Source organism: Malaclemys terrapin, chromosome 14 (genome assembly GCF_027887155.1).
Source record: "Malaclemys terrapin pileata isolate rMalTer1 chromosome 14, rMalTer1.hap1, whole genome shotgun sequence".
NCBI lineage: Eukaryota > Metazoa > Chordata > Testudines > Emydidae > Malaclemys > Malaclemys terrapin.
Genome location: NC_071518.1, coordinates 39,546,776 through 39,570,167, shown reverse-complemented (window position 1 = coordinate 39,570,167; position 23,392 = coordinate 39,546,776). Strand labels below are relative to the sequence as shown.

General features: G+C 46.5%; 2 protein-coding genes across 2 annotated transcripts in view; one reads left to right on the top strand and one right to left on the bottom strand.

Annotated features, from left to right (window-relative positions):
• CENPT (centromere protein T) overlaps positions 1-14,232 on the bottom strand; it is a 35,652-nt gene extending 21,420 nt beyond the window's left edge. Inside the window, exons 1-7 of the mRNA XM_054048947.1 lie at positions 14,146-14,232; positions 13,077-13,209; positions 11,224-11,350; positions 8,815-8,908; positions 5,330-5,463; positions 3,936-3,969; positions 858-1,003 (exon numbers count right to left, since the gene is read on the bottom strand). Of these exons, the coding sequence (XP_053904922.1) occupies positions 858-1,003; positions 3,936-3,969; positions 5,330-5,463; positions 8,815-8,908; positions 11,224-11,350; positions 13,077-13,208 (667 nt within the window). The 5' untranslated portion in view covers position 13,209; positions 14,146-14,232. The remainder of the gene's footprint in view (positions 1-857; positions 1,004-3,935; positions 3,970-5,329; positions 5,464-8,814; positions 8,909-11,223; positions 11,351-13,076; positions 13,210-14,145) is intronic.
• A 3,421-nt stretch (positions 14,233-17,653) lies between these two features.
• THAP11 (THAP domain containing 11) lies at positions 17,654-21,029 on the top strand. The gene has a single exon (XM_054048827.1). It carries the CDS (start codon positions 18,026-18,028, stop codon positions 18,743-18,745), a length of 720 nt encoding a protein of 239 aa, XP_053904802.1. The 5' UTR covers positions 17,654-18,025; the 3' UTR covers positions 18,746-21,029.
• The last annotated feature ends 2,363 nt before the right edge of the window (positions 21,030-23,392 follow it).

Genomic DNA, 23,392 nt, shown 5'->3' with positions numbered 1-23,392 from the left:
GAAAATGTTTACTGAAAACCCTTCCAGGCCTTCTTTCTCCAGCATGAAGCAGCAGAGAGGGAGCACGAGCCCTGTTTATGTCTTAAAACCCTGTGCAGGTGACAGTTAACTTGACTAAAGGGTTTAACACACACTGACAGAGATCTTTAATTTGAAACACAGCGAAATTATTGTCTCAAATTGGCTACAAGATCTTCAAATTGCCATGTGGGTCCTCCTGCACACTTCCCACCCTACCCCATTACTCCGGAAGATCCCAGCTGCTGGGGTAGAGGACTACAAGGGCCTGTGCTCCCAGAGACCTCAGTTCCAGCAGCTGCATTTTACCTGTATAGTTTCGTCGTGAGCAGAAAGGAGGTGAAACGATAGGTGGTATGCAGCACTTCCCAGCAGCGAGGGAACACCATGGAGACACAATGACCGCAGGCTCAGTACAGAGCGGCTCTGTAGCTATGGCTAGATGTGACTGAAATCAGTCAGTCACTACACTTTAGTTCTCACCACCTCCTCCCTCAGTCCCAGGTCTCCTAAGGCCCAGTCTCACTAAGGAGATACCAAACAGGAAGCATGGATTCAGAACCACCTCAGGCTCCTGACTCCTGTTTAGGCAGTGACGGCCGCTAATTAGCAGGATGTAAGTAGACTCAGACCAGTGATACTGAGAGAAGGAGGCTCAGGCACTAAGGACAGGTTGAGTCACCAGAATAGCTAGAAGGAGGTTTGTGCCCCTCTCAACTTCATGTTTAGGATCACTTCCATGTCACTGTAAATCCTAGAAATCCTGAAACCCTAGCCATCTGCTTCTCCACACAACACCCTCCCCACCCAAAACAGGAGAAACAACAGTCAACACCCACTGCCTTTTATCTGCAACAAATTCTGCTCCACGCCTCCTTCGAAAGCCTCCACATTGACAGTTTTGCGATTCTTTGGCCTGCGGATTAAGCCTCTTTTTTCAACAGACTCTGGTGGTACCGGGGTAGCAAGAGAGATCTGAAGAGACCTGAAAAGGGAGAAAGAGTATAACACCGCTCCAGACCTACCGTTTCCCACTCCCATCCCAGATCACTTTTGCCTCTAGCCAAAGAATGGGACTTTAAACATTGTGTTAACTTGAGGAGATTCTCTACAGGGTTAGGTCAACATAAGCGGCCTTGCGTTGACCTCGCCATGCAAGTGTCTTCACTTAAATTTGGTTCCCACCAATGTAAGTGCCTCTATGCCGATTTAATAACACCACCTCCCTGAGCAGGGTAGAGTCACAGTCGATGCAATTAGATCAACCCAGCATGAGTGTAGACACCGTGTTGCTTATGTTGACTGTTATTGGCTTTCAGGAACCGTCCCACAATGCCCTATAATGGTACTACAATCGATAAAGTGCTACTAGTGAGGACACACACTGCTGATCCAAGGAACCAAGTGTACATGTACGTACGTATGTGCGCGCACACACACACGTGATATAAGTGCGGTGGCTGTATGCCAACACAAGTTAGCCTACAAAATTATGTTGACCTCATACCCTGCAGTTCTAGTCCCTGCAGAACAATGACAATGGTATTGAGTAACCTAACTACCTTCTTGTACTAAAGTATCGTTTTAGAATAATAGTTCAGAGAAGATGTATCTTGAAAACAAAGCATATTGCATGTATATCTGGTTTTTCCCTAAGGCTGAGTTCCCTGGATCTATGGGGCTCAGTTCCTTCAGACTCCTCCACAGAGCCTGTCCATACCAGCTTGTCAGCTTAGACATCTGCATGCAAGTGAACCCCTCCCCACCCCCAAAAGGCTTTTTAACTCTTTAGTCATTTGCTCTCTAGTTCTCAGCACTGCAGAACAAGATTTGTAAACAGGAGACAAGACAGAGGCTCTTATAAGCTAACAGCTGCAACTCCCCCATAATCATCTTTCCAGCACATATCTAGATACTCTTATCTGGGAAGCCAATGTTTTGTTTCCCTGCTTGTTCTTCTCACAGCTTTATTCAATTAGATCAACACAGTCATGCAGGAAAGTCTTATAATTATCGCAATGTAAGTTGTACAGTCTCTCTCGATAACTAGGTTACACGTCAATACTCCTAGAGTCTCATCTGGCAGCTCTTGCAGGATTCACAACATTATGTATCAGCTCCATTTCTGTCACAGTTGTGACTTTGCTTGCTGAGCAACCGAGTTCCCTACTCCTCTCCTCCTAATGCCTTTTGGTACTGGAGATCCCTCAAGAGGGCATTCAGTAGTTTGAGGTCTTTCTCTATGCCTCCAGCTAGTATGTGCCATACTGTCCAACGTCAAAAGGGTTAGCCAGGAACAAGCACCTTCAGAAAAGGGCTCCACCAGAAAGGTATGGGATGCATTCTAAAACCAAAGTTGACATGAGCCCTTAGCGGACAGAGGGGGGAGTGTAGGAAATTCCCTGAGGTTTAATATTTTAAATTATTTGTGCCTTCCACAGCTGGTGCAGAACAAGAATTAAGAACCATTTTAACTGTGATCTCCAGCACACAACTCACCTCTTCCCCTTAACTGCATATAAATAGTGGAAACACATTTGGGCAATTTAAATAATCTGACACCAGTCTGCTTTAGCAAAATAGTTTAACATACAATAGATTATCTAACATTAAGCTACATATTTCAGGTGAATCAGCATGATTGTGACATGTTTTACGGCTTCCAGTCTACAGAGAGCTGTACTGTTATGTACCTGAAAAAAGACTAACACTTAAGAAGCCTTAAACCTAGGAGGGAAGCCTTAAAAAGTAAAGAAACTTATAGATTCCCTCCTGCAAGATACAAGAAGAAAAAGGCTTCAGAACACATCTGGGAAAGCATTTAATATTGACTTTCTGTTAGTGTCCACAGTGCTGTGGGCTGTCCACACACAAGGAAACAGGTTGTAAACTCTTCAGGGCAATGGCTAAGACAAGCAACATACAAAGCAGAGGAGAGGTACACATTATGAATGCTAAAATAAATACAAATAAAGGCCAGATATACCCGACTGTCGCTCAACCTTTCCATCAGGTATCACAGCTAAAGCGTGTCTTAAGGAGAGATCTGAAGGCAGGAAGGACAGGCTCGGCTCAAAGGGGAGGGAGCAAAGGCATGAGCAGCACGGAAGAAAACGCAGAGGTTGTGGGAGAAGCAAAGAAAAGGGCAGTCATGGATGGCATCCCTGGCGGAGCACCGGGCAATGCGATAAGAGTGGCTAGGTAGGGGCAGCAGCATTGTGGAGAGTCTCGAAGGTGAGGACAAGCAGCTTGAACTACATGCAGTGGAAAAGAGGGAACTGATTGAAGATCTGATGTGCGCCAAGTAATGGACAAAGATGACCATAGCTACATTGTGCACGGATGACAACATTGGAGCAGAAGGCAAGAGGGGCCAGGGAAGAAGACACATCAATATGGGAACTGATGAGGATCCTAGATGAGGTTTAGCTGTAGGGACAGAGGAGGCCACATCATAGAAATGTAATCGAAGACCAACAGGATTTGAATCCAGCCTGAATGTGTGGGGCAATGAAGAGGGAGGACTCAAACCAGAACTGATTTAAAAGACCGCCTTTCATCCACAACCCCAGGATATCAGAGGGTATGTAATCAACTATCACCAACACCCGGTATCAAACTAGGGAACTGTTTTATCATTACTGTTCAACCTACAGGGTCCTATTGTATGTTGCTGTGACAGGGAAAAAAGTGGGTAGGGGGTGGTGGATATAGGTAGTTCTGCTTCCTGGTGCAGAACTGCCCAACAGAGAGACTGCTCAGAGCTGACTTACTGCAGCTGTGGAGTTCAAGAGAGCTCTTCTGAAGACCATGTACTGGCCCATCCTGCCTGCTCCTCCCAGCTAGAGAAGGTCTGATGAATCAGAGCAGTTGTAGTCATGCTAGTCAAAAGCAAAGGCCTTTGTGGTTTAACTCACCTTGTCAGAGAAGAGTTGTCCAACGCTGGCTGGGCTGAAAAAAGTTTGAGGCACATATTAGCTGAGTATGGCACAACCTGTACAGATATTACTAGTTCGAGGGAACAATCTTATCCATTCTCCACCTTCCAGGGCTGGTTACACTACGATTCCCCAAGAGCAAGGCTAGTATGTTACATCCACTGCCTCATATTTAAGGCACCATGAGTTGGGCAGAAATAACACAGAAAAATATTCAGTGGTTTTCCTGTATTTCACTAATTTTCAGTTTGTTTTAGGAAAATAAAATGACAGCGTCACGATTCCTATTCTGAATTGCAATGCTACTTATTAACATGCTAGTGGCTAGTTCTCTGAAAGGGCAATAGACTGTTGATACAAAAGACAGCTTAATGCAAGAAAAGCTACCTCATTCAGTAATATTAACCCCATTTATGTTATTAGTCACACTATATTAGAATTTTAGGCTCATCACAACCGCCCTTCTGTGATCCTGTCTCTCCCAGGTAATAAAGAGGCGTCTGGAGACTTTGGGAGCATATTTGAAATCTAAATACACCACAGTCCCAAGTAAAGTAGTTACTAAAAGCTGCCCCTTGTCCATGCAGCCCCAGGAGAAAGAAGGCCAATTTGGCTTTTGGTAGAGCTGCAAAGTGTGAACTTTTATAGATTCTAATATTCTAAGGCCACAAGACATCACTGTGATCATCTAGTCTGACCTCCTGTATAACACATACCATAGGACTTCCCTGAATGGATTCCTGTTTGAACTAGAGCATATTTTATAGAAAGACATCAAATCTTGATTTAAAGATTTCCAGTGATGGAGAATCCACCACAACCTTTGATAAGTTGTTCCAATGATTAATTACCCTCACTGTTAAAAATTTACATCTTATTTCAAGTGTGAATTTGTCTAGCTTCAACTTCCAGCCACTGTCTAGTAGAGTGAAGAGCCCTCTATTATCAAACTGCTGTTCCCCACGTAGGTACTTATAGACTGTAATCAAGTTGCCTCTTAACCTTCTCTTTAAGAAGCTAAAATTTAGAATTCAAAGTGGAAGAATACCAACTTGGAAAGCCATCCTGAGAGTCACAAATGGAGGAGCTGCTCAGGGAGGAGCCGCTCAGGGAGGAGCCAGTTACTTTTAACTTGGGTGGTTTTAGTAGCTCAACAATGTTTATTTTTAATCTAAAGAGATGGCCTTTGGCCCACCTCCAGAGCGCCCCTTTTGTACTTGCAACACACACCGCTTCCTGGTGCAGAACTGCTGAACAGAGAAGCTGCTCAGAGCTGACCTACTGCAGCTGTGGAGTTCAAGAAAGCTCTTTTGAAGCTCCCTGAAAACCTTGGAGTAAAGAGTCAAGCAAGGAGTTCACCGATTCTGCCTTACCAAGGTTTCGAGGAAGTCGCTCATCTGCTCCTCTCTCAAAGTCAGAAATGCTGAACTTCTTTTTCTTCCTACTCATGTGTAATGCAGTGATAACTGTGCCCTCAGGAACAAAGTCTGGCAGATGCATTTCCAGGCTACCAAAACAAACAAGCCCAGGTTTTAGTGCAGGCCAACATTCTAGTGTTATCATCCAGGTACGCTCAGCTCCCCAAGACTTGCCCCTGGGCTGTAGCAGCAGTAACATTTATTTCTGTTTCCTACCTTTTGGAGCAGCAGAAATGAGGAACTAAGCAAAGATGGGCTCAGCAAATACAAGAAGGTGCCACTCATTTGTCTTACCAGCCAAAGCAGATTTCAAGGAGGAGAGCAAAAGAGATCCAAACACGTTTTCAATTAAGGGTTCTGTGAACTTGAGGCAAAAATGAAGGATCAGATCAGACTCAACCCAGTTTCACAATTCTCCCCCCATAAGAACAAGAGATGGCAATGAACATTTATCGCTGTACAGCTTGGTAAATAGGAAGGCGTCATCAAGAAACGTCATAAAGGATGCTTGAATATAGGAGAACAGGAGAAAGATGCTTCTCTAGTCAGGGATTTGGGCCAGGAGCAGAAAGCTAGCAGGAAAGAAGATGTAAAAAAATTGCCCTATTTTACCCCTCCATGCTGGCAAGAGCCTTCTCATGTGAGAGCAAAGCTTGACTCGAACCTGCAAAGGGGCACAGAAGCTTGAAGGGAGATGTTAGAGTGGGAAAGGGAGCAAGGTGAAGCTGAGCTGGGGGAGGGGCAATGCAGTGATGGTGGAGAGGATCTCAGGGGATGGAAACCGTTCAAATCCCAACACTGCTGAGGCAGCAAGATCTTCAGCAATCTTATTCCAGTCCATTGCCCATCCCCACTATGTTACAGCGTGTTGGATCCGCACAGCTCCATAGCTACAGGACAATAGAACGCTCTTCGGCCCTGCTGCACCCCCTTCTCAGCCCTCTGCACCTAGGCCAGTGGGACTGGAGCAGATCAGTCAGTAGGTTACTCCGCAATGGGAACAGCAGGCTTGCCGGACATGTGTAGTTTGGCATCCCCTGAGGGAAGAAAAGTGCCTACACCATTCAGTTGTAATTTATTAACATTTCCATGTGTTGTTCCCCCCCGCAACAGTGACATCTGCTGGGGAAGGTCAGAAGTGCATCTGTTTTTCACTGCTTTTGTTACAAGTTTAAGGCAAGCATTAATTATTATCATTATTAATTCTTCTTATTATTAAAGGACACCTGCAAAGGAGAAAAAATGGGCTGATGTCCTTTTTTGCTTCTTTATGACAGGAAAAAACCTGAAAGACTGGTTAGAAAAGAAGTGTCTGCTTGTTTTTCACAATTGCTCTGGAAGGCTGTAGGGCAACTGGAAAAACAGTAACAAGTGCCAAGAAAACGTGAGCAATGGACAGAAGGGATTTTTTAGCCAGACAACTTAAAACTTTGTTTACAACTATTTAATCTCAACAAAAGTTAATATTTTGACAAACGAAGTCTCTCAAAGATCCAACAACTCCTTCCCTTTGGTTAAGATACAAGAGCTGACAATAGACATTGTCTGAGACTTCCAAGAACTCCACCATCAAAACCAGGGAAAGAAAAGCCTTCTCATGGTTTCTTTCTCCATCATAAAGAAAGAAAAAGGTGCACAGACCCACTTGCTCAAAAATACTCTGCAGGTCACCTTTAAGGTAGGTTATTTGTCATTGCAAGAAAATTCAGATTTATAGAAAAAATGGAAACAGTCACTGGGTCATTATTTTGAGCAAAATATTCTTTACTGTGCAGTAACAATTAATGACAGCTCTGTATAAGCTCAAAAGCTGGTCTATCCCACCAACAGAAGTTGGTCCAATAAAAAACAACAACAACAAAAAATTACCTCCCCCACCAAGTCTCTTTAAAAACCTTAATGACAGGTTTCAGAGTAGCAGCCGTGTTAGTCTGTATCTGCAAAAAGAACAGGAGTATAAATTTGTTAGTCTCTAAGGTGCCACAAGTACTCCTGTTCTTTTTAAAAACCTTAAGTCACTCCTCCATTTTCCACTACACTGGGCATACAGTCAAGTTTACAAAAGTAGATGGAGGAACTTTGCTAAGTAGGTTCAAGACCATGACTGATTGTGGGGGGAAAACACCCTAGAAGTCATGATTTGCTTAATCAGCACCGTAAGTAATCTTCTCAGATTGCATTTCGCATCAGTGCCCAGATACAATGGTCTTGTTACTATATAGTTACAATGTCAGAAGCAATGCAGTGTCTAGCAGTTACTTATTGACGAGTTCATTTCAGCCTGCATCCTGCAATCACAAGCCTAAATATGTTTATTTTAGGAGACTAGTTAGTAGTTCCTAGAACTGCACCTGCCCAACTCCCCTGCCAATTTTTGTGGTTTTGCAATCACATTTTCATTTTTTAAACAGTTTCTTTCCCTGTTTTGTGAATAACCCACACAAACAGGGGGAAATGAATATACAAGGGAAACAATGAAAGTGATTAAACACAAAATGCTGAAAAATTAATTTTCTCCCTTATCAACCAGTTGCAGTGATCTTAGCTGTTTCCTGTAACAATAGTATGTAAAAGGTTTTCAGACAGAAGTGAAATTTGTAAGATGATTGTATCCTTTTCATTCTCAACAGGAACAGTTTTAACAGATTGGATGATGGTTGGGTATTTTTTATTTGTTAAGAGGAGTATCTAGAGTTGAAAAAGGCATTTTTATTTATATGTAAATAATTTTTTTGGTGAATAAATGAATGTCTAAGTTAGAAGTATAAAATTACACCTAATGTTAAGATGAGGCATCTGGATAAGCAGACAGCTAGTAGTCTGACCATGTTTTGGCCTCATACCAGCTAACCAAGGAGAAAACACAAACAAAACAATAAAAAGAGGTGGTTTAGGTCTCCTGATTCTCTTTCAAGTAGTCATCTGCATTTAAAACCTTCATCTACCGCATGCCATTGCCAGGCACGAGGTGGTCTGTTAGAACTCCCTGCCCTTTGCAGGATGAGCACCTCCTGAGCCCATCTGGCCCAAAGGGAAAATGCAACTTGCAAGGAGATTATTTTTTTTTTTTGGCCAATCTATGTGAAACCTTCATGATCACTACTGACATGTTCTAGGCAAATTCCCAGACACAAACCAACTAAGTAATAAGGAAATGAAGAAATAAAGCATGTCAATAAGTTATAGTGGACTGGGATGGGACAGCCCCTTTTCTCCCATATCTTTTCTACCTTTATTCTAAAGAATCACATCTCCAGGGATTTAAGGCTAATGTATTCAAGACATTTACACCAATATTTTTGAAGCGTTTGTGCGGTACATTGAAACTCTGGCCATTTAAATCAGATCAGGTCAAGAAACCCCAGTTCCCCCACCACCACCACCACCACCAGAAGCTGGAACTCTGTCCATACTTAACAAGTTGACAGGAAACTACTTACCCACTGGAAATTCTCTCAGATGGAGGCTGTGATCCAGGCTCTTCAGGTTCTTTGGTCTCACTCATTTTAGGAACCAGAGGGGAAACTTGTGGCTCTGTCAACAGAGAGTACTTCGTTTCCACAAATTAAACTAGTAAGGAAGTTAATATGGCAGTGCAATGACGGGTACCCCACTGCTTCGTCGGGTTAACTTCTTCCTATTTCTAAACTAGGATGAAATATTTATTCACTGCCTAGGATGCCACAGTGGAGGCAAGATAGTAGCTGCCAATCGGTTTGCCCCAAGCGAGACCTGCATACTCCATGGCAAGCTCACAATTAATTTTGCAGCAAGGCTTTCTACTGGCTAGGTTTCATTAGGATTAGTAGCGTTAAAACAAACAAACAAACAAACATGCAGGCAGCAGCTGACAACCCATAGTCTAGTGCACCTGATCCAAAGTTGACAGTAGTGGAAAATTTGTAGGGTTGTCGATTAATTGCAGTTAACTCACGCGATTAAAAAATGAATCACAGTTAAACAATAGAATACCAATTGACGTTTATTACATATTTTGGATGTTTTTCTACATTTTCAAATATTTGATTTCAATTTCCAACACAGAATACAAAGTGTACAGTGCTCACTTTATACTATTATTTTTATTACTAATATTTCCACTGTAAAAATGATAAACAAATGTATTAGGTGAATTGAAAAATACTAAGTACTGAAGTGAAGTGCAACTTACAAATGTAGATTTTTGTGTGTTACATAACTGCACTCAAAAACAAAACAATGTAAAACTTTAAAGCCTACAAGTCCACTCAGTCCTGCTTCTTGTTCAGCCAATCGCTAAGACAAACAAGTCTGTTTACATTTACAGGAGATAACGCTGCCTGCTTCTTATTTACAAAGTCACCTGAAAATGAGAACAGGTGTTCACATGGCACACTTGTAGCTGACATTGCTAGGTATTTACATGCCAGGTATGTTAAACATTCGTATGCCCCTTCATGCATCAGCCACCATTCCAGAGGACATGCTTGCATGCTGATGACGCTCGTTAAAAAAATAATGCGTTAATTAAATTTGTGACTGAACTCCTTGGGGGGGAGAAATGTATGTCTCCTGCTCAGTTTTACCTGCATTCTGCCATATATTTCGTATTATGGCAGTCTCAGATGACAACACAGCACACGTTGTTCGATTTAAGAACACTTTCACTGCAGATTTGACAAAATGCAAAGAAGGTACCAATGTGAGATTTCTGAGGATAGATACAGCATTCGATCCAAGGTTTAAGAATCTGAAGTGCCTTCCAAAATCTGAGAGGGACGAGGTGTGGAGCATGTTTTCAGAAGTCTTAAAAGAGCACAGTCCAATGTGAAAACTACAGAACCCGAACCACCTAAAAAGAAAATCAACCGTCTGCTGGTGGCATCTGACTCAGATGATGAAAATGAACATGCATCAGTCCGCACTGCTTTGGATCGTTATCATGTAGAACCCATCATCAGCATGGACGCATGTTCTCTGGAATGGTGGGCAAAGCATGAAGGGACATATGAATCTTTAGCACATCAGACACGTAAATACCTTGCAACACCGGCTACAAGAGTGCCATGCAAACACCTGTTCTCACTTTCAGGTGACATTGTAAACAAGAAGCAGGCAGCATTATCTCCTGTAAATGTAAACAAACTTGTTTGAGTGATTGGCTGAACAAGAAGAAAGATTGAGTTAGTGAGTAGGTTCTAAAGTTTTACATTGTTTTATTTTTGAGTGCAGTTTTTTTGTGTACGTAATTCTACGTTTGTAAGTTCAACTTTCATAATAAAGAGATTGCACTACAGTACTTGTATTAGGTAAATAGAAAAATACTGTTTCTTTTGTTTCTTTTTTACAATGCAAATTTTTGTAATAAAAATACAAGGTGAGCACTGTACACTTTGTATTTTGTGTTGTAATTGAAATCGATATACTTGAAAATGTAGAAAACATCCAAAATATTTAAATAAAGGGTATTCTATTATTGTTTAATTGGGTGAGTCATCAGGATTAATTATGTTAATTGCTTGACAGCCTTAATTTTTTTTTTTAGAAAATTCTAGTGTAGCCGTAAAGGCTAAGGCAACACTTCTCTGCATGTCCAGCGGTTCTAATACTAGACGATAGAATGGCAGAAATTCTCTGCCAGGTTTGCAAAGGCGAAACAGACTATCTTGAAAGTGAACACTTCTTGCATGACACTTTCAGCTGCAATACACTGATACCTACCTTTTTGTATAAGGGAATCACAAAATAGTCTGAATTCCTCCTCTGCACAACAGAGTAATCAAAGATTACAAACCAACTCCCACTCCCCAGATCCTTTAAAGAATTGTTTCACTGCTGTCTGCCTTCCTGGAGAAGGATTTTCCACTTACGGGTCTGGATGATTCTTCTGAGCACCACCCTTGGCGTATCATTATCAAGATCAGGGAGAATAGTTGGTGTCTTCTTTGGCAGGGAGGTTTTGTCAGAAATGCTTTGCTTCCTTGGATCAGATAAGTGCTAGGGGAGAAATCAAAGACGGCCAATTCAAGCTCTCATTTTCACCAACAAACCTGAACGTTAGAAGCAAAAGTGTTAAGGACATATCGTCTGGTGACAGTTAATCTAGGTCAGTGGTCTCCAAAGTGGGGTGCGCACAAGAGGATCCTTGAGGGTGCGCAGTAGAAGGAGCATTTTTTTTTTTTTTCGCTTCGTCAGTTCGGGCGGGAGTCCAAGCGGCTTTATTTATTTATTTATTTCCTTTGCTTCGGCAAAAATGGTAGACCCGGCGCAGCAGGGGGTGCATGCTCAAAAATTTTTTACTGATAGGATGCGCGATCAAAAAAAAGTTTGGAAATCTGATCTAGGTAAAGCCTCCAACCACATAGTTGTAGGTAGTATTTTGATCAGAGATCCTAGTATCTATCTCTTTGGTTCCCAAAAAATACTGTCCTCCATTTGCTCTTTAGCAGCATTTGCATTTCACTTTAGGACTGAAGACAGTCCATCATCATGGTAAATCACTTAAGAGACATAAACAGACATTATGCACGGCTCTAATTATGAATGGGCGTCCCCGTTTCATGAGCCACCTCCCCCCCCATCCCCATCCCCCAAAAAGCCATATCTGAAAAATAAAAAAGCACAACCAAGCTGAACAGCTAAATGAGACCAAAAATGTTGCTCTCCGATCCACATGATGGATTCAAGTATTTTGTTCTCCTTAGCTGTGTGAAATTGGGAAGATCCAGGCACATAGAACTTACTTTTTTTTGTTGAGTTCCTGCCTCTCCAGAATTTACTAGTTAATAATTTACAAAAACCATTGTTTCCTTCTGCTCTCCCATTTGTATGCAGTACTCAGCTGTTGTCTCTTGCCTTAGACACTGTAAACTGTTCAGGGATCATCTCTTTACGTTTGTACAGGGCCTACCACAGTGGGACCCTGATTTCAATGTGCTAGCACAGTGGAAATCACATTATTAATAAGAAGGGCAGAATATTTGAGAGCAGATCTGCAGAGCAGAGACTGAAGAACTCTGCTCTTACCAAAGAAAGTGATGCAGCAGCATTATCAAGTAGTTGAGTTTTTATTGCTGGAAAGAGTATTGCACAATCAGAACTGTGCTTCTATCAGATAATGTATCTTGGAAAGAGAAAAATTGCTTAGCTGGTGTGACTGATCAGTCTCCTACTGAAAAAAACAGAAGAGAGCTGAAAACCCTGTTTCAAATCACCTGTACTCATTTAAACTATTTAACAACTTGTATTAAAAACCAGACAGTCCACCACCTGGATGCTGCCTCAGGCAGGCAAACAGACTGATGTCTTACAGCTCCAGTGTGTGAACTCAGTTATGCTCCATTGCACAGCTTCTAAGGCTACAAGGGAGCATTATGATCAGCTAGTCTGACCTCCTGTTTAACACAGGCATAGAACTTCCCAGAATTAATTCCTGCTTGAACTAGAGCAGATCCTGTAGAAAGAGATCAAATCTTAATTTAAAAAGTTTCCAATAGTGGAGAATCCACCACTATCCTTGATAAGTTGTTCCAATAATTAATTACCCTCACAGTTAAAAATCTGCACTTTATTTCAAGTCTGAATTTGTCTAACTTCTTCCAGACATTGTCTGGGAGACTGAAGATTGCTTTATCACCACATTTTTTATTTCTATGTAGGTGCTCATAGGTTCAGATCCAGACAATCCAAGGTGATATCAAAACATCAGAGGAGCCAATGGTACCTTTCTCCCCACGGACTGCCGGACCCTCTCTTTCATTTTATGGCGCAGGGTCATGGAGGGAGATGCTGCCCTGGAGTCCTGACTGACTCCGGTAGAGCTCCTGGTCCTGGGGGAAGCCCTGGTGTCAGGCATGCTGCAAAAACACAAAGCCAAGCACACTGGGTTCAGTTACGGGGGGGACAGACCCACGATGGCGTGGTATCATGGAAGCGCTGCCCCAAAGGGGCTGGCGGGGGGGGGAGAGAGAGACTGATGCTGGCTCTACAAGCTGCAATAGACAAGGGGAGGAAAAAGCTAGACAGAGCCTTACACAGCAGGGGGGTCTGGGCCCAGGTGCCCCCTCAGAACGCCTCCTCCCACCCCCATGGCTGGGTTTGGGGGCAGAGCTCCCCTCATAAGCACTAGTGGTCCCCTCCACCCTCCCACCCAGCTGAGCCTAGGGACAGAGCCCCCCTCGTGGGCACTAGTGATTCCCTCAGAGCCCCCACGTCGGGGCAAGTAGTCCCCTCCGAACACTCCCCCCCCCTCCCCCGGAGTCACTGGTGGTCCCCTCCGAACACTCCCCCCCCCTCCCCCGGAGTCACTGGTGGTCCCCTCCGAACACTCCCCCCCCTCCCCCCGAGTCACTGGTGGTCCCCTCCGAACACTTGCCCCCCTCCCCCCGAGTCACTGGTGGTCCCCTCCGAACACTTGCCCCCCTCCCCCCGAGTCACTGGTGGTCCCCTCCGAACACTTGCCCCCCTCCCCCCGAGTCACTGGTGGTCCCCTCCGAACACTTGCCCCCCTCCCCCCGAGTCACTGGTGGTCCCCTCCGAACACTTGCCCCCCTCCCCCCGAGTCACTGGTGGTCCCCTCCGAACACTTCCCCCTCTCCCCCCGAGTCACTGGTGGTCCCCTCCGAACACTTGCCCCCCTCCCCCCGAGTCACTGGTGGTCCCCTCCGAACACTCCCCCCCCCGAGTCACTGGTGGTCTCCTCCGAACACCCCCCCCGGGGGGCACGGGTGGTCCCCTCCGGACACCCCCATGGCTGGCCCCACCTCCCTGGGGATGGCGGCCCCGATACCTACTTGCCGGGTTCCTCACACCCCAAGGGGAGGTGCGAAGCTCTGAGTTCGGTTCCGGCCGCGCGAGCCCAGCCCTGCCCAACGACACCGGGCAGCTCTCCCTCCCGCCTACCGATTCAAGGGAAACCTCGCGAGAACTCCGACCAGGCCCACCGCGCGGTGCCTGCTGGGCGTGGTAGTTCCTGCCGCCCCGCGGTGCATGCTGGGAGTGGTAGTTCTAGCCCTGCAGTAGGGCAGGCTCCCTCTAGCTTTTAGCCTGCCCTCCTGCCACAATGTGACTGGGGAGATGGGTGCAAGCTGCTTCAAGCATGGACACCTGCTCCCTCCAAGCTGAGTGATTAGGCAAAGCAGTGGAATCACCCACCTGCTTTGGGGGGGACCCAGCCTTCTTTGGCCTAGCCTCTCCTGCTGTTCTTCTGGAGTTCGCGTCTGTAGTTTGGATCTCTCCATTTGTGTTTGGGGGACCCACAACAGCACCACTCAGGGACAGTTTTAGGCGGATTCCCCGGAATCTGGCCCCGCGCCCGCACCTAAGAGGGCCCCACGCCCTACAGAAGAGCGCCTAATTTAGGCGCCTTTTTAATTTTTACTCACCCGGCAGCGGTCCAGGTCTTCGGCGGCACTTCGGCAGCGGGTCCTTCAGTGCCGTGGAAGACCCAGAGCGAGTGAAGGACCTGCTGCCGAAGTGCCGCTGAAGACCCGGACCACTGCCAGGTATTTGAATTGGGCCCCGCACTTCCTAAAGCTGGCCCTGGCACCACTACTGAAAGTGCTGACATCTCAGGGGCTCTGAGTCCTACTTCTGCACTTTACGCCTGTCTACACTGACTTTCAGACTGTCCCCACACGGATCTCCTATGTCAGTAAGTTTGCATGGGTGGCACTTAGAAAACAAATTTGTTTTCTTGTAAATATAATATATTTGATCTAGGGAGAGATAATCACACTCATGCCATTTTTACAAGTTCACTTTGAAGAGTAGAAACAAAAGGTATGGGAAATCATTGAGGAAGAGGGAGGGAAGTTAATCCACAGAGGTCACCATACATCTCAGTCCAGGCATCTTATGTTAGGACATGGGGATCATCCTAGGGCCAGAGTTTCTCAAAGTTTTGGAAGCTGAGCCTTATTTAAAAAAATTAAACCGACTCCTTTGTACTCCTCCTCTGGAACTCCACCGTGTGTTGTTAAAGATCTACCCAGTTTAAGGTATATATCTTCCCCACCTAGTCCTTCATTTGCTCCACTTTAGATAATGCCAGTGTGAATCTTCATAATATGACATTTCCTGTCTTTTGTAACATGCTTTATATAACAGTGAAATAAAGCAGTGCAATTGTTTAAAAAAGAAACATTTAAAGCACATTCCTTGGCATCTGAGTTAGTACTCTTTGAACTGAATCAACCCCTCAGACACCTTCACTGCTTCCTCACTCACTTCAATATTCATTACACAATTGGCCATTTTGTTTATTACAATGTCTTATGGACTTGCCCCTGCCAGCCTTATGGAATGTGTCTGTCTTTGTCCTCCTCAGTCCAGCACCATTCTCCTCTCCTTCCTTTTACATAGTAGTAACAATGGATGTTCTTCAGCTTTTTTTTGCAATTTCTCATGTGTAGACTAATATCCCTCCCTCTGTTCCCATTGATTTTCCCATAATTTTTGGCTCTACTTTTCAAAGTTTACTTGTAAAAATGGCATGAGATTTATTCTCTCTCCGGGATAAAACATATTCAATTTATAAGAAAATAGATTTTTTTTCTAATGGCCATCCAGACAAACTTACTCTGAAGTCATGAAGTCAAGTAAGTTTATTTGTGGCTTGTGCATCATCATTGCACAGTAAAGATTCTGCTGGCCAAATTCTGCATTAATGACAGCTATCTAATCCCACGGTATTAAAATTCTGCCTGCAGTTATACCTTATACTACTATGCTTGCAAACTGGGCACAGGTTGTCTTGCAATGATGTTATTTAATATTGTTGTTCACAAAGTGTGAGCCACAAAAGAGTGCAACTCTTTTCCATAGTTGTGCTAGCTCTGCAAGGTTCACTTATGTTACTAAAGTAAGCAGATGTAACTCAGCAAACAGAGCACAGGTCTGTTTAGAAACGACAGAATGGGAATAATGGGTGCAAATGATAAAGAACTATTTTGAAGAGCACAGGCTTCTTTGCATTTTCCTATGCTTTATGCTGAGACTATGAAACACTTAGTAGTTTGTATAACTTCTGTGTTGCTTTGTCAGAGATATATTCCACTTGCCAACAGATCCAAGAAGCATGGTACTTCCAGAGAAATGTAGTTCTGTTTGGGCAAGGTGCACTTTCTGGGAAACAATTTTATACATGCAGCAAAGAGTCCTGTGGCACCTTATAGACTAACAGACGTATTGGAGCATGAGCTTTCGTGGGTGAATACCCACTTCGACATGCATCCGAAGAAGTGGGTATTCACCCACGAAAGCTCATGCTCCAATACGTCTGTTAGTCTATAAGGTGCCACAGGATTCTTTGCTGCTTTCACAGATCCAGACTACCACGGCTATCCCTCTGAATCTTATACATGGGTGTGGTGGGAGGCATAGATCTTAACGGACAAGGTATATTGTGGGACTGGGTTACCCACTGTCTTTATCCCTGTTGAGCTCTGGGGAATGCTGCCCCATCCCTGGGAGCAGGATGCTTGGGTGAAGGCGAGGGGGTTTGTAGTGCTACCGTGAGCTAGATTGGCTGGGGCATGAAGAACAGGTGCATTGAGGGTTGTGTAGTTCAGCTGCCTGCCTAGCTCCCGCCCAGGAAGGGTCAGAGCTGCAGTGCATTGTGGGTTACGAACAGAAGTCCTTCGATGCAGTACAGCAAGTACAAGTTGCATAGAAGTCTGGTGTGTTGTGAGTGCTGTACGTCCAATTTGTTCTGGAATGTTTACGGCCCAGGAATAATCTATCCTATCACTGCAATATCTGAGTGGCTCACAACGTTTATTTAGCATTCACAGCGGGTGCAACATCATCTCCGTTTTACCAATGGGAAACTGAGGCACGGAGCGCTTGGCTGGCATGGCGTCACACAGGGACTCTCAGCAGAGCAGGGACCTGAACTCAGGGCTCCTAAGTTCCAGGCTGGTGCCCCAACTACTGGGCCTGCCTTTCTCTCTAGCACATATACCCCCGCGACACCAGCATTTATCTCCTGTACTTCCACAGGTCTCACCTCAGCGGGCGCGACACGGGATGGCCGCAGGGCACTGTGGGGCAGGGAGTTTCTGGTCTGTGGGGGCCCGGGGCATTGTGGATCGGGCAGTCCCGGTGGACCGTGGGGCGGGCAGTTAGGCGCAATCCAGGCGCGCTGCATTGTGGGGCGGGCAGTCCTCAACTGTGGGGTGGGTAGGCAGGCCAGCGCGGTGCACTGTGGGGCGGGCAGTCCGGCGCGGGCTCGGCGCGCTGCATTGTGGGGCGGGCAGTCCGGCGCGGTCCCGGCGCGCTGCATTGTGGGGCGGGCAGTCCGGCGCGGTCCCGGCGCGCTGCATTGTGGGGCGGGCAGTCCGGCGCGGTCCCGGCGCGCTGCATTGTGGGGCGGGCAGTCCGGCGCGGTCCCGGCGCGCTGCATTGTGGGGCGGGCAGTCCGGCGCAGGCTCGGCGCGCTGCATTGTGGGGCGGGCAGTCCGGCGCGGTGCACTGTGGGGCGGGCAGTCCGGCGCAGGCTCGGCGCGCTGCATTGTGGGGCGGGCAGTCCGGCGCGGTCCCGGCGCGCTGCACTGTGGGGCGGGTAGTTCCGGTTCCGCGGCGGCGGGCGGCGCTGGGGCGGCGGGCGCGGCGGCCTTGTGGGAGCTGTAGTTCCTCCCGGGGCGCTCTCGGCCGCGGCCGGCCGGCGGGGCCATGCCGGGCTTCACGTGCTGCGTGCCGGGCTGCTACAACAACTCGCACCGCGACAAGGCGCTGCACTTCTACACCTTCCCCAAGGACGCCGAGCTGCGGCGCCTCTGGCTGAAGAACGTCTCGCGCGCCGGCGTCAGCGGCTGCTTCAGCACCTTCCAGCCCACCACGGGCCACCGCGTGTGCAGCGAGCACTTCCCGGGCGGCCGCAAGTCCTACCTGGTGCGCGTGCCCACCATCTTCCCGCTGCGCGGCGTCAACGAGCGCAAGGGGGCCCGCGCCCGCCGCGCCCGCCCCGCCCCGGCGCCCGCCGCGCCCGCGCTGCTGCTGGCCCTGCCCGCCGGCGCCGAGCCGCAGCCCGGCCCCGCCCCCACCCCCGCCCCGCCCGGCCCCGAGGACGTGAAGCCCATCGACCTGACGGTGCAGGTGGAGCTCGGCGGGCCCGAGGCGCCGGCGCGGCTGGCGGGCGAGGAGGGCGCGGCCGAGGGCGGCTCCGCGGACCACTCGTACTCGCTGTCGTCGGGCACCACGGCCGAGGAGCTGCTGCGCAAGCTGAACGAGCAGCGGGACATCATCGCCCTGCTGCAGGTGAAGATGAAGGAGATGAAGGGCAGCATCCGCCGCCTGCGCCTGGCCGAGGCCCAGCTCCGCGAGGAGATCCGCGAGAAGGACCGGCTGCTGCACGCCGCCAGCGCCGGGGCCCGCAAGCGGCCCGGCCTCTGAGAGCCCGAGATCCCCGGCCTGTGGGGTCCTGGCAGTCCAGCCTGCTGCTCACAGCCCCCACAGCCTGGGCAGGGTCACATAGGGATAAACTCATTGACTGCCAACCTCTTAATGGGAGCCCTTACCAGGGCGCTGTCCTCTCCCTCCTGGCTGCGCCAGCCCCACCCGCCTGAGCACTGCTGGGTGCCGGAGTGGGGAGGGGATGCTGGCTGCCCACTGCATTTCCAGCCCCATGACACTGTGCTTCGAATATAGGTGGCAGCCATTGCCCACTTGGTGCGAGGGCTCCCAGTGCTGCTGGTTCAGGAGGAGCTGTCCCTGTGCTGTGACAGCATTTGCAAAACTTTTCTAGACGGGACCCATGTTACCACTAAGTGGATGTAGGGTGATGAGCATCAGCAACTGAACAAAACTTGGTACAATGTTAACTTGGGTAGCAGTCATGCTACTCCCTGCCAAAGCATGTTTAAATCCATGACTGGTGCAGTGTCCGCCGTAGAAGTGAAAACCAGTGTTCTGTTTGGCCTCCTTAAGCAAGGACATGAGAAAACTTTAGAAGCCCTGTCAGCGTGATGCTTCTTCAGTAAATTACTGATGCCTTTAGAGACTGCCATTTCACCTGCGAAAGAATCCCTTCAAATTAAAGTGTGCTACTGTATGGTGTAGTCATTGCTCTCTTTGCATTACACATGTAGTTTTTACAGATGCCTTGAAGCTCTCGACACTGACAAGGATTATTCTGATCTGGTATAATGGCTTCATACCTTGTTCACATTCAGTGGCTACAGCTTGTCTCATTGGCTTAAACATTTGACGCCTCAAATGTAACTGACAGGCATATTGGTCTTTAAAACCCTAGCTTTTTCACAAAGACCTGGGTTGAAATTTTGGCTTAAATCACAAGTAAAATGTGTTTAATCTCCAGTGACTCTGCAAATCCTTGTTGCTTGTTTGTAATCTACTTGGCATGACTAGTTTTGGATTAGGAGAGACCTCCAACTGGAATATCCTGGCATTGCTCCAGGATTGAGGAGCATTATAACCCATCAGCATGGGATGCTTGCACTGTCTCTGGAACTAGCCAGTGTTAGTCCCCCACTTTTCATGGATAATAAAACAAACCTCTCCAGAAAAATTGTGTGTGTGTGGGGGGGTGACACTACCACAGTTTGGACTGAGCATCTGCTTCCAGTAACTTTTAAATAATTATTAGAAAGCCAGTGAAACTGGTAACCCAGTGCTCCTGGGGGTCTGATACACCTGAATGGCTCCACCTTGATGCTTCTATTTAATGCTTTGCATTTGAACAGTGATACGCTTTAGGAAAGAACAATTCACCAAAAGCGTGCCCTATAATTACATCAGAAAATGCCCAGACTCTGTGTTTCAGCCAAGTTGGGGAGGGGGAGGGGGGGAGAGAAGGGAGTTAAATGGACTAACTACAGGTTTGAGATTTTAAGATCGTTCTCTTGTAATACACTCCAGAGTGGATTGGGCTGCAGATTTTACTAGATTTTATACACCTTTTCTAAATGTAAAAATCATCTTTAGTTGGGAAATACTGAAATCTTTGTAACACTGGCTAACTTTTAGCTGGCCAACTGTCCAGTTCATTCTGTCCCCATAGCTGGCATTACTAAATCTGAAGGGTGCACGGGGGATTTACAGGAGTGTAATATGCCCAGCTGCCATTCACTATCCAGACAGCTAAGCTAGACTTCAGTAGGTGCAGTTGATACTATGATGAGTGGGTCAGTTCTCTTAACTTGCGTATTGACTCAGCTGGTTGACCAGGAAGGTGATAGAGATCTATTCCTTACTAAAAATATGTATACATTAAAATGAAATTATTTTTCCACTCTGATACCTGGCTCAGACTGTAGCTACCTAATGTGCAGACTTCAGTGCAAGTCACAACTGCATCAAGTTTTCATGGGGGAAGGACTGGCAAACATGTTTGCAGCACTGTGTTGGATTTAACTCATGTAACATGGTCAATCGATCTCACTTTGATAGCTATACTTCCATCAAGACAATAGGCAGCACAATGTCTCTTTCTCGCATATTGTAAATGAGACTATTTGTGCCTCCTAGCTGCCTGAGAGTGTTTAGAATGTGCGTGTTGTAATAGTCATGGTACTTTTCTACCATTGTAATGCGCTTCAGGACGTTCAGCTATTTGGAGTGCTGGACTGGTTAACTACTGGACTGTTCCATTTCTCCAGGTTACACTGAGGTGCTAACATGCCTAATTTTAATAAAGTCTATTTTGTTTTGTTATGTTTCCTATTTCGGTGCTGTGTAATGTATGAATGGTGCCTAGAGGGCCTGTCTTTACAATACCAGAGGTCTAGTTCGTATTTGCAAAGTGTCCTAGTCTAAACCAGAACGTGGCACTGTGCACTTTAATACAGACCGAGGTGATCTTCCAAACATCATGAGTATAACAACTGACTTGCTGAATCTGATCTAATCCTATGTAATGCAGTCTCACCACAATTAGTACTTTCACAGCGTGTCATAGGTGAGGTGTCTCACTGCCTTACAGACTGACTGTAGCCTCATAGTACTGTTGTGGGAGAAGGTAGGCATTACCTCCAGAGGGGCTGTAAGGAAAGCTGGGAATGGAGTTGGACACCTGCAGCCTCAGTCCTGTACTAGTTTTCTCAAAGTTTATCTATTGTATCTTGACACATTCTTCTCAAATAATTCTAGTGCCTGCAGGACTTTTTGTTATTGATTTCCACTGTTGCAAATATGGATATAGCCCATGTTTTCCAGTTCAGATTAGGTTTCCCCTGCATGCACATCTGCCTTCATGCCCTTTGGTTGCACTTACTCTTCTGCTGAGAGTTCAGATACGGCTTCACTGCCACTTCCTAACGTACTCAATAGCTGCCTCTTACTCCTCTGGATTCTGCGTTGCGGGCTGAGGTTGTTGATCACACAGCACGGCCTGTCAGATTGAAATTGGGAGTGGTCCTGTTTTGAGTACAGGAAGAGTCTTGCAAATGCCACTGCACTGAGAGAAGTTATGTTCACTTACCTGTGCACATTACCGTTTGGTCTCTTAAAATCTGCAATTAAAACCCAATGCTTAATTTTTGTAGAGGATTTCCCCCCACACACACACAAATTCCTAAACTAGTCCCCTAGAAGAGTGAAAGATGCAAAGCTGGCTGTTGCTTTTAGATTTTATCTTATTACATTTACTTTCCCTATAACTTCTCCAGAATGAAGGTAAGTGGGCAAGGGTAATGCAGTAGCTCTATAAAACAGCACCTTAGGCGTGGCTCACTATATTCCTGTCTCAGTTCACTGCTAGGAGCAGTTTTCCTTTTGAAAATAAAAGAGGCAAGCGCTGCTGGCATAAGCCCAAGTACCACTTGTACACCTACACTTATGCTAGCAGTGAGAGAGGTCCTGGAGGCTAAAATTAGGCTGCCAAAAAAGGGATTCAAGTCCTGGACCTCCATGGCAGTAGTCTGAAATGCTTCCAGTTTCTTGCACAGTTAGGCAGAACTGCGGAGTCTCACTGTGTGTGGATGAGACAATGGTATTGGGAGAGTGGGATTTAGGTTAATTAGGAACAGGAATCTTTTGGAAGAGGAGGAGCATATACAGAAGGATGGGTTCCACCTAAACCAGAACAGAACCAGATTGCCAGCATGTAAAACTAAAAGGGTTGTAGAGAAGTTTTTACACTAAGGGCTGGGGAAAAGCTGACCGGTGTGGAGGAGCACAGAGTTTAATCAGACATCTCTTAGGGGAGCATTTATTAAAGGGCAATTGCCCAGACCCCTCCATGAAGACAAGTGCAAGGTGATGCATATTGAAGGAACAATTCCTCAGTTTTGAGGAGTCCCAAGCATAACAGCTGCAATCAGTCTGCTGTAAGCTTGTAATTCACCCATAAGGGCCAGAAAGCAAAGGGGTAAATCACCAACCACAGCCAGGAGAAAGTATTGCTTTAATCCAGCACATTTACAATGCCAGTGCACAAATGTCATCTCTTCTATGCTGATCTCGGCTTATGATTTTGTCTAAAGCCACTTGGGAGCTTGTTCTCAAACCTTGCTTAATCCCATTTTGGCTTTAAAAACAAGTATTGCCCCATGCAGGGATTAGCTAGAGAGGGAAGAGAGATTACAACACCTCACCTCTAACCAGCAACCTCCCAGACACTACAGCATTGTTCCCTGCAGGATATTTCGCAGAGCTCTGCCCAAACTAGTTTTCAGTGGGTTTCTGCTGGAAATCCTTCTGTTCCAGGTTTGCACCCAGGCTTCCCACCCCCTGGCACTTTATGAACCTCTGGTTCCTCCTTCAAGAGCACCTGCCTCAGCTCAGTGACAAGAACTCCTGATAGGGCTGGGCACTGGAACCATAGCAGAATCCATGGGACCAAGTAGGGTTGTTGTGCAGGTGCTGGAGACTCCCATGAGAGCTAATGTTATAGCAGGCACAGGACACTAGACTGTGACTGCAGGGGAGGGGGGTAGCAGGGCGGGTGTCATCCTGTGAAGGGCTGTGATGGGCTAGTGTCTGGGTTGGCTGCATTACCTATTGTTTGTTTTCTGGAATCTCGTTCCTCTTAAAGGGTTACTAGCGAGCATAGGTGCCGACTCCGTGAGTGCTCCGGGGCTG

Coding starts and splice junctions, on each gene's coding strand:
- THAP11 (XM_054048827.1), top strand. CDS start 18,026: ATGCCGGGCTTCACGTGCTGCGTGCCGGGCTGCTACAACAACTCGCAC.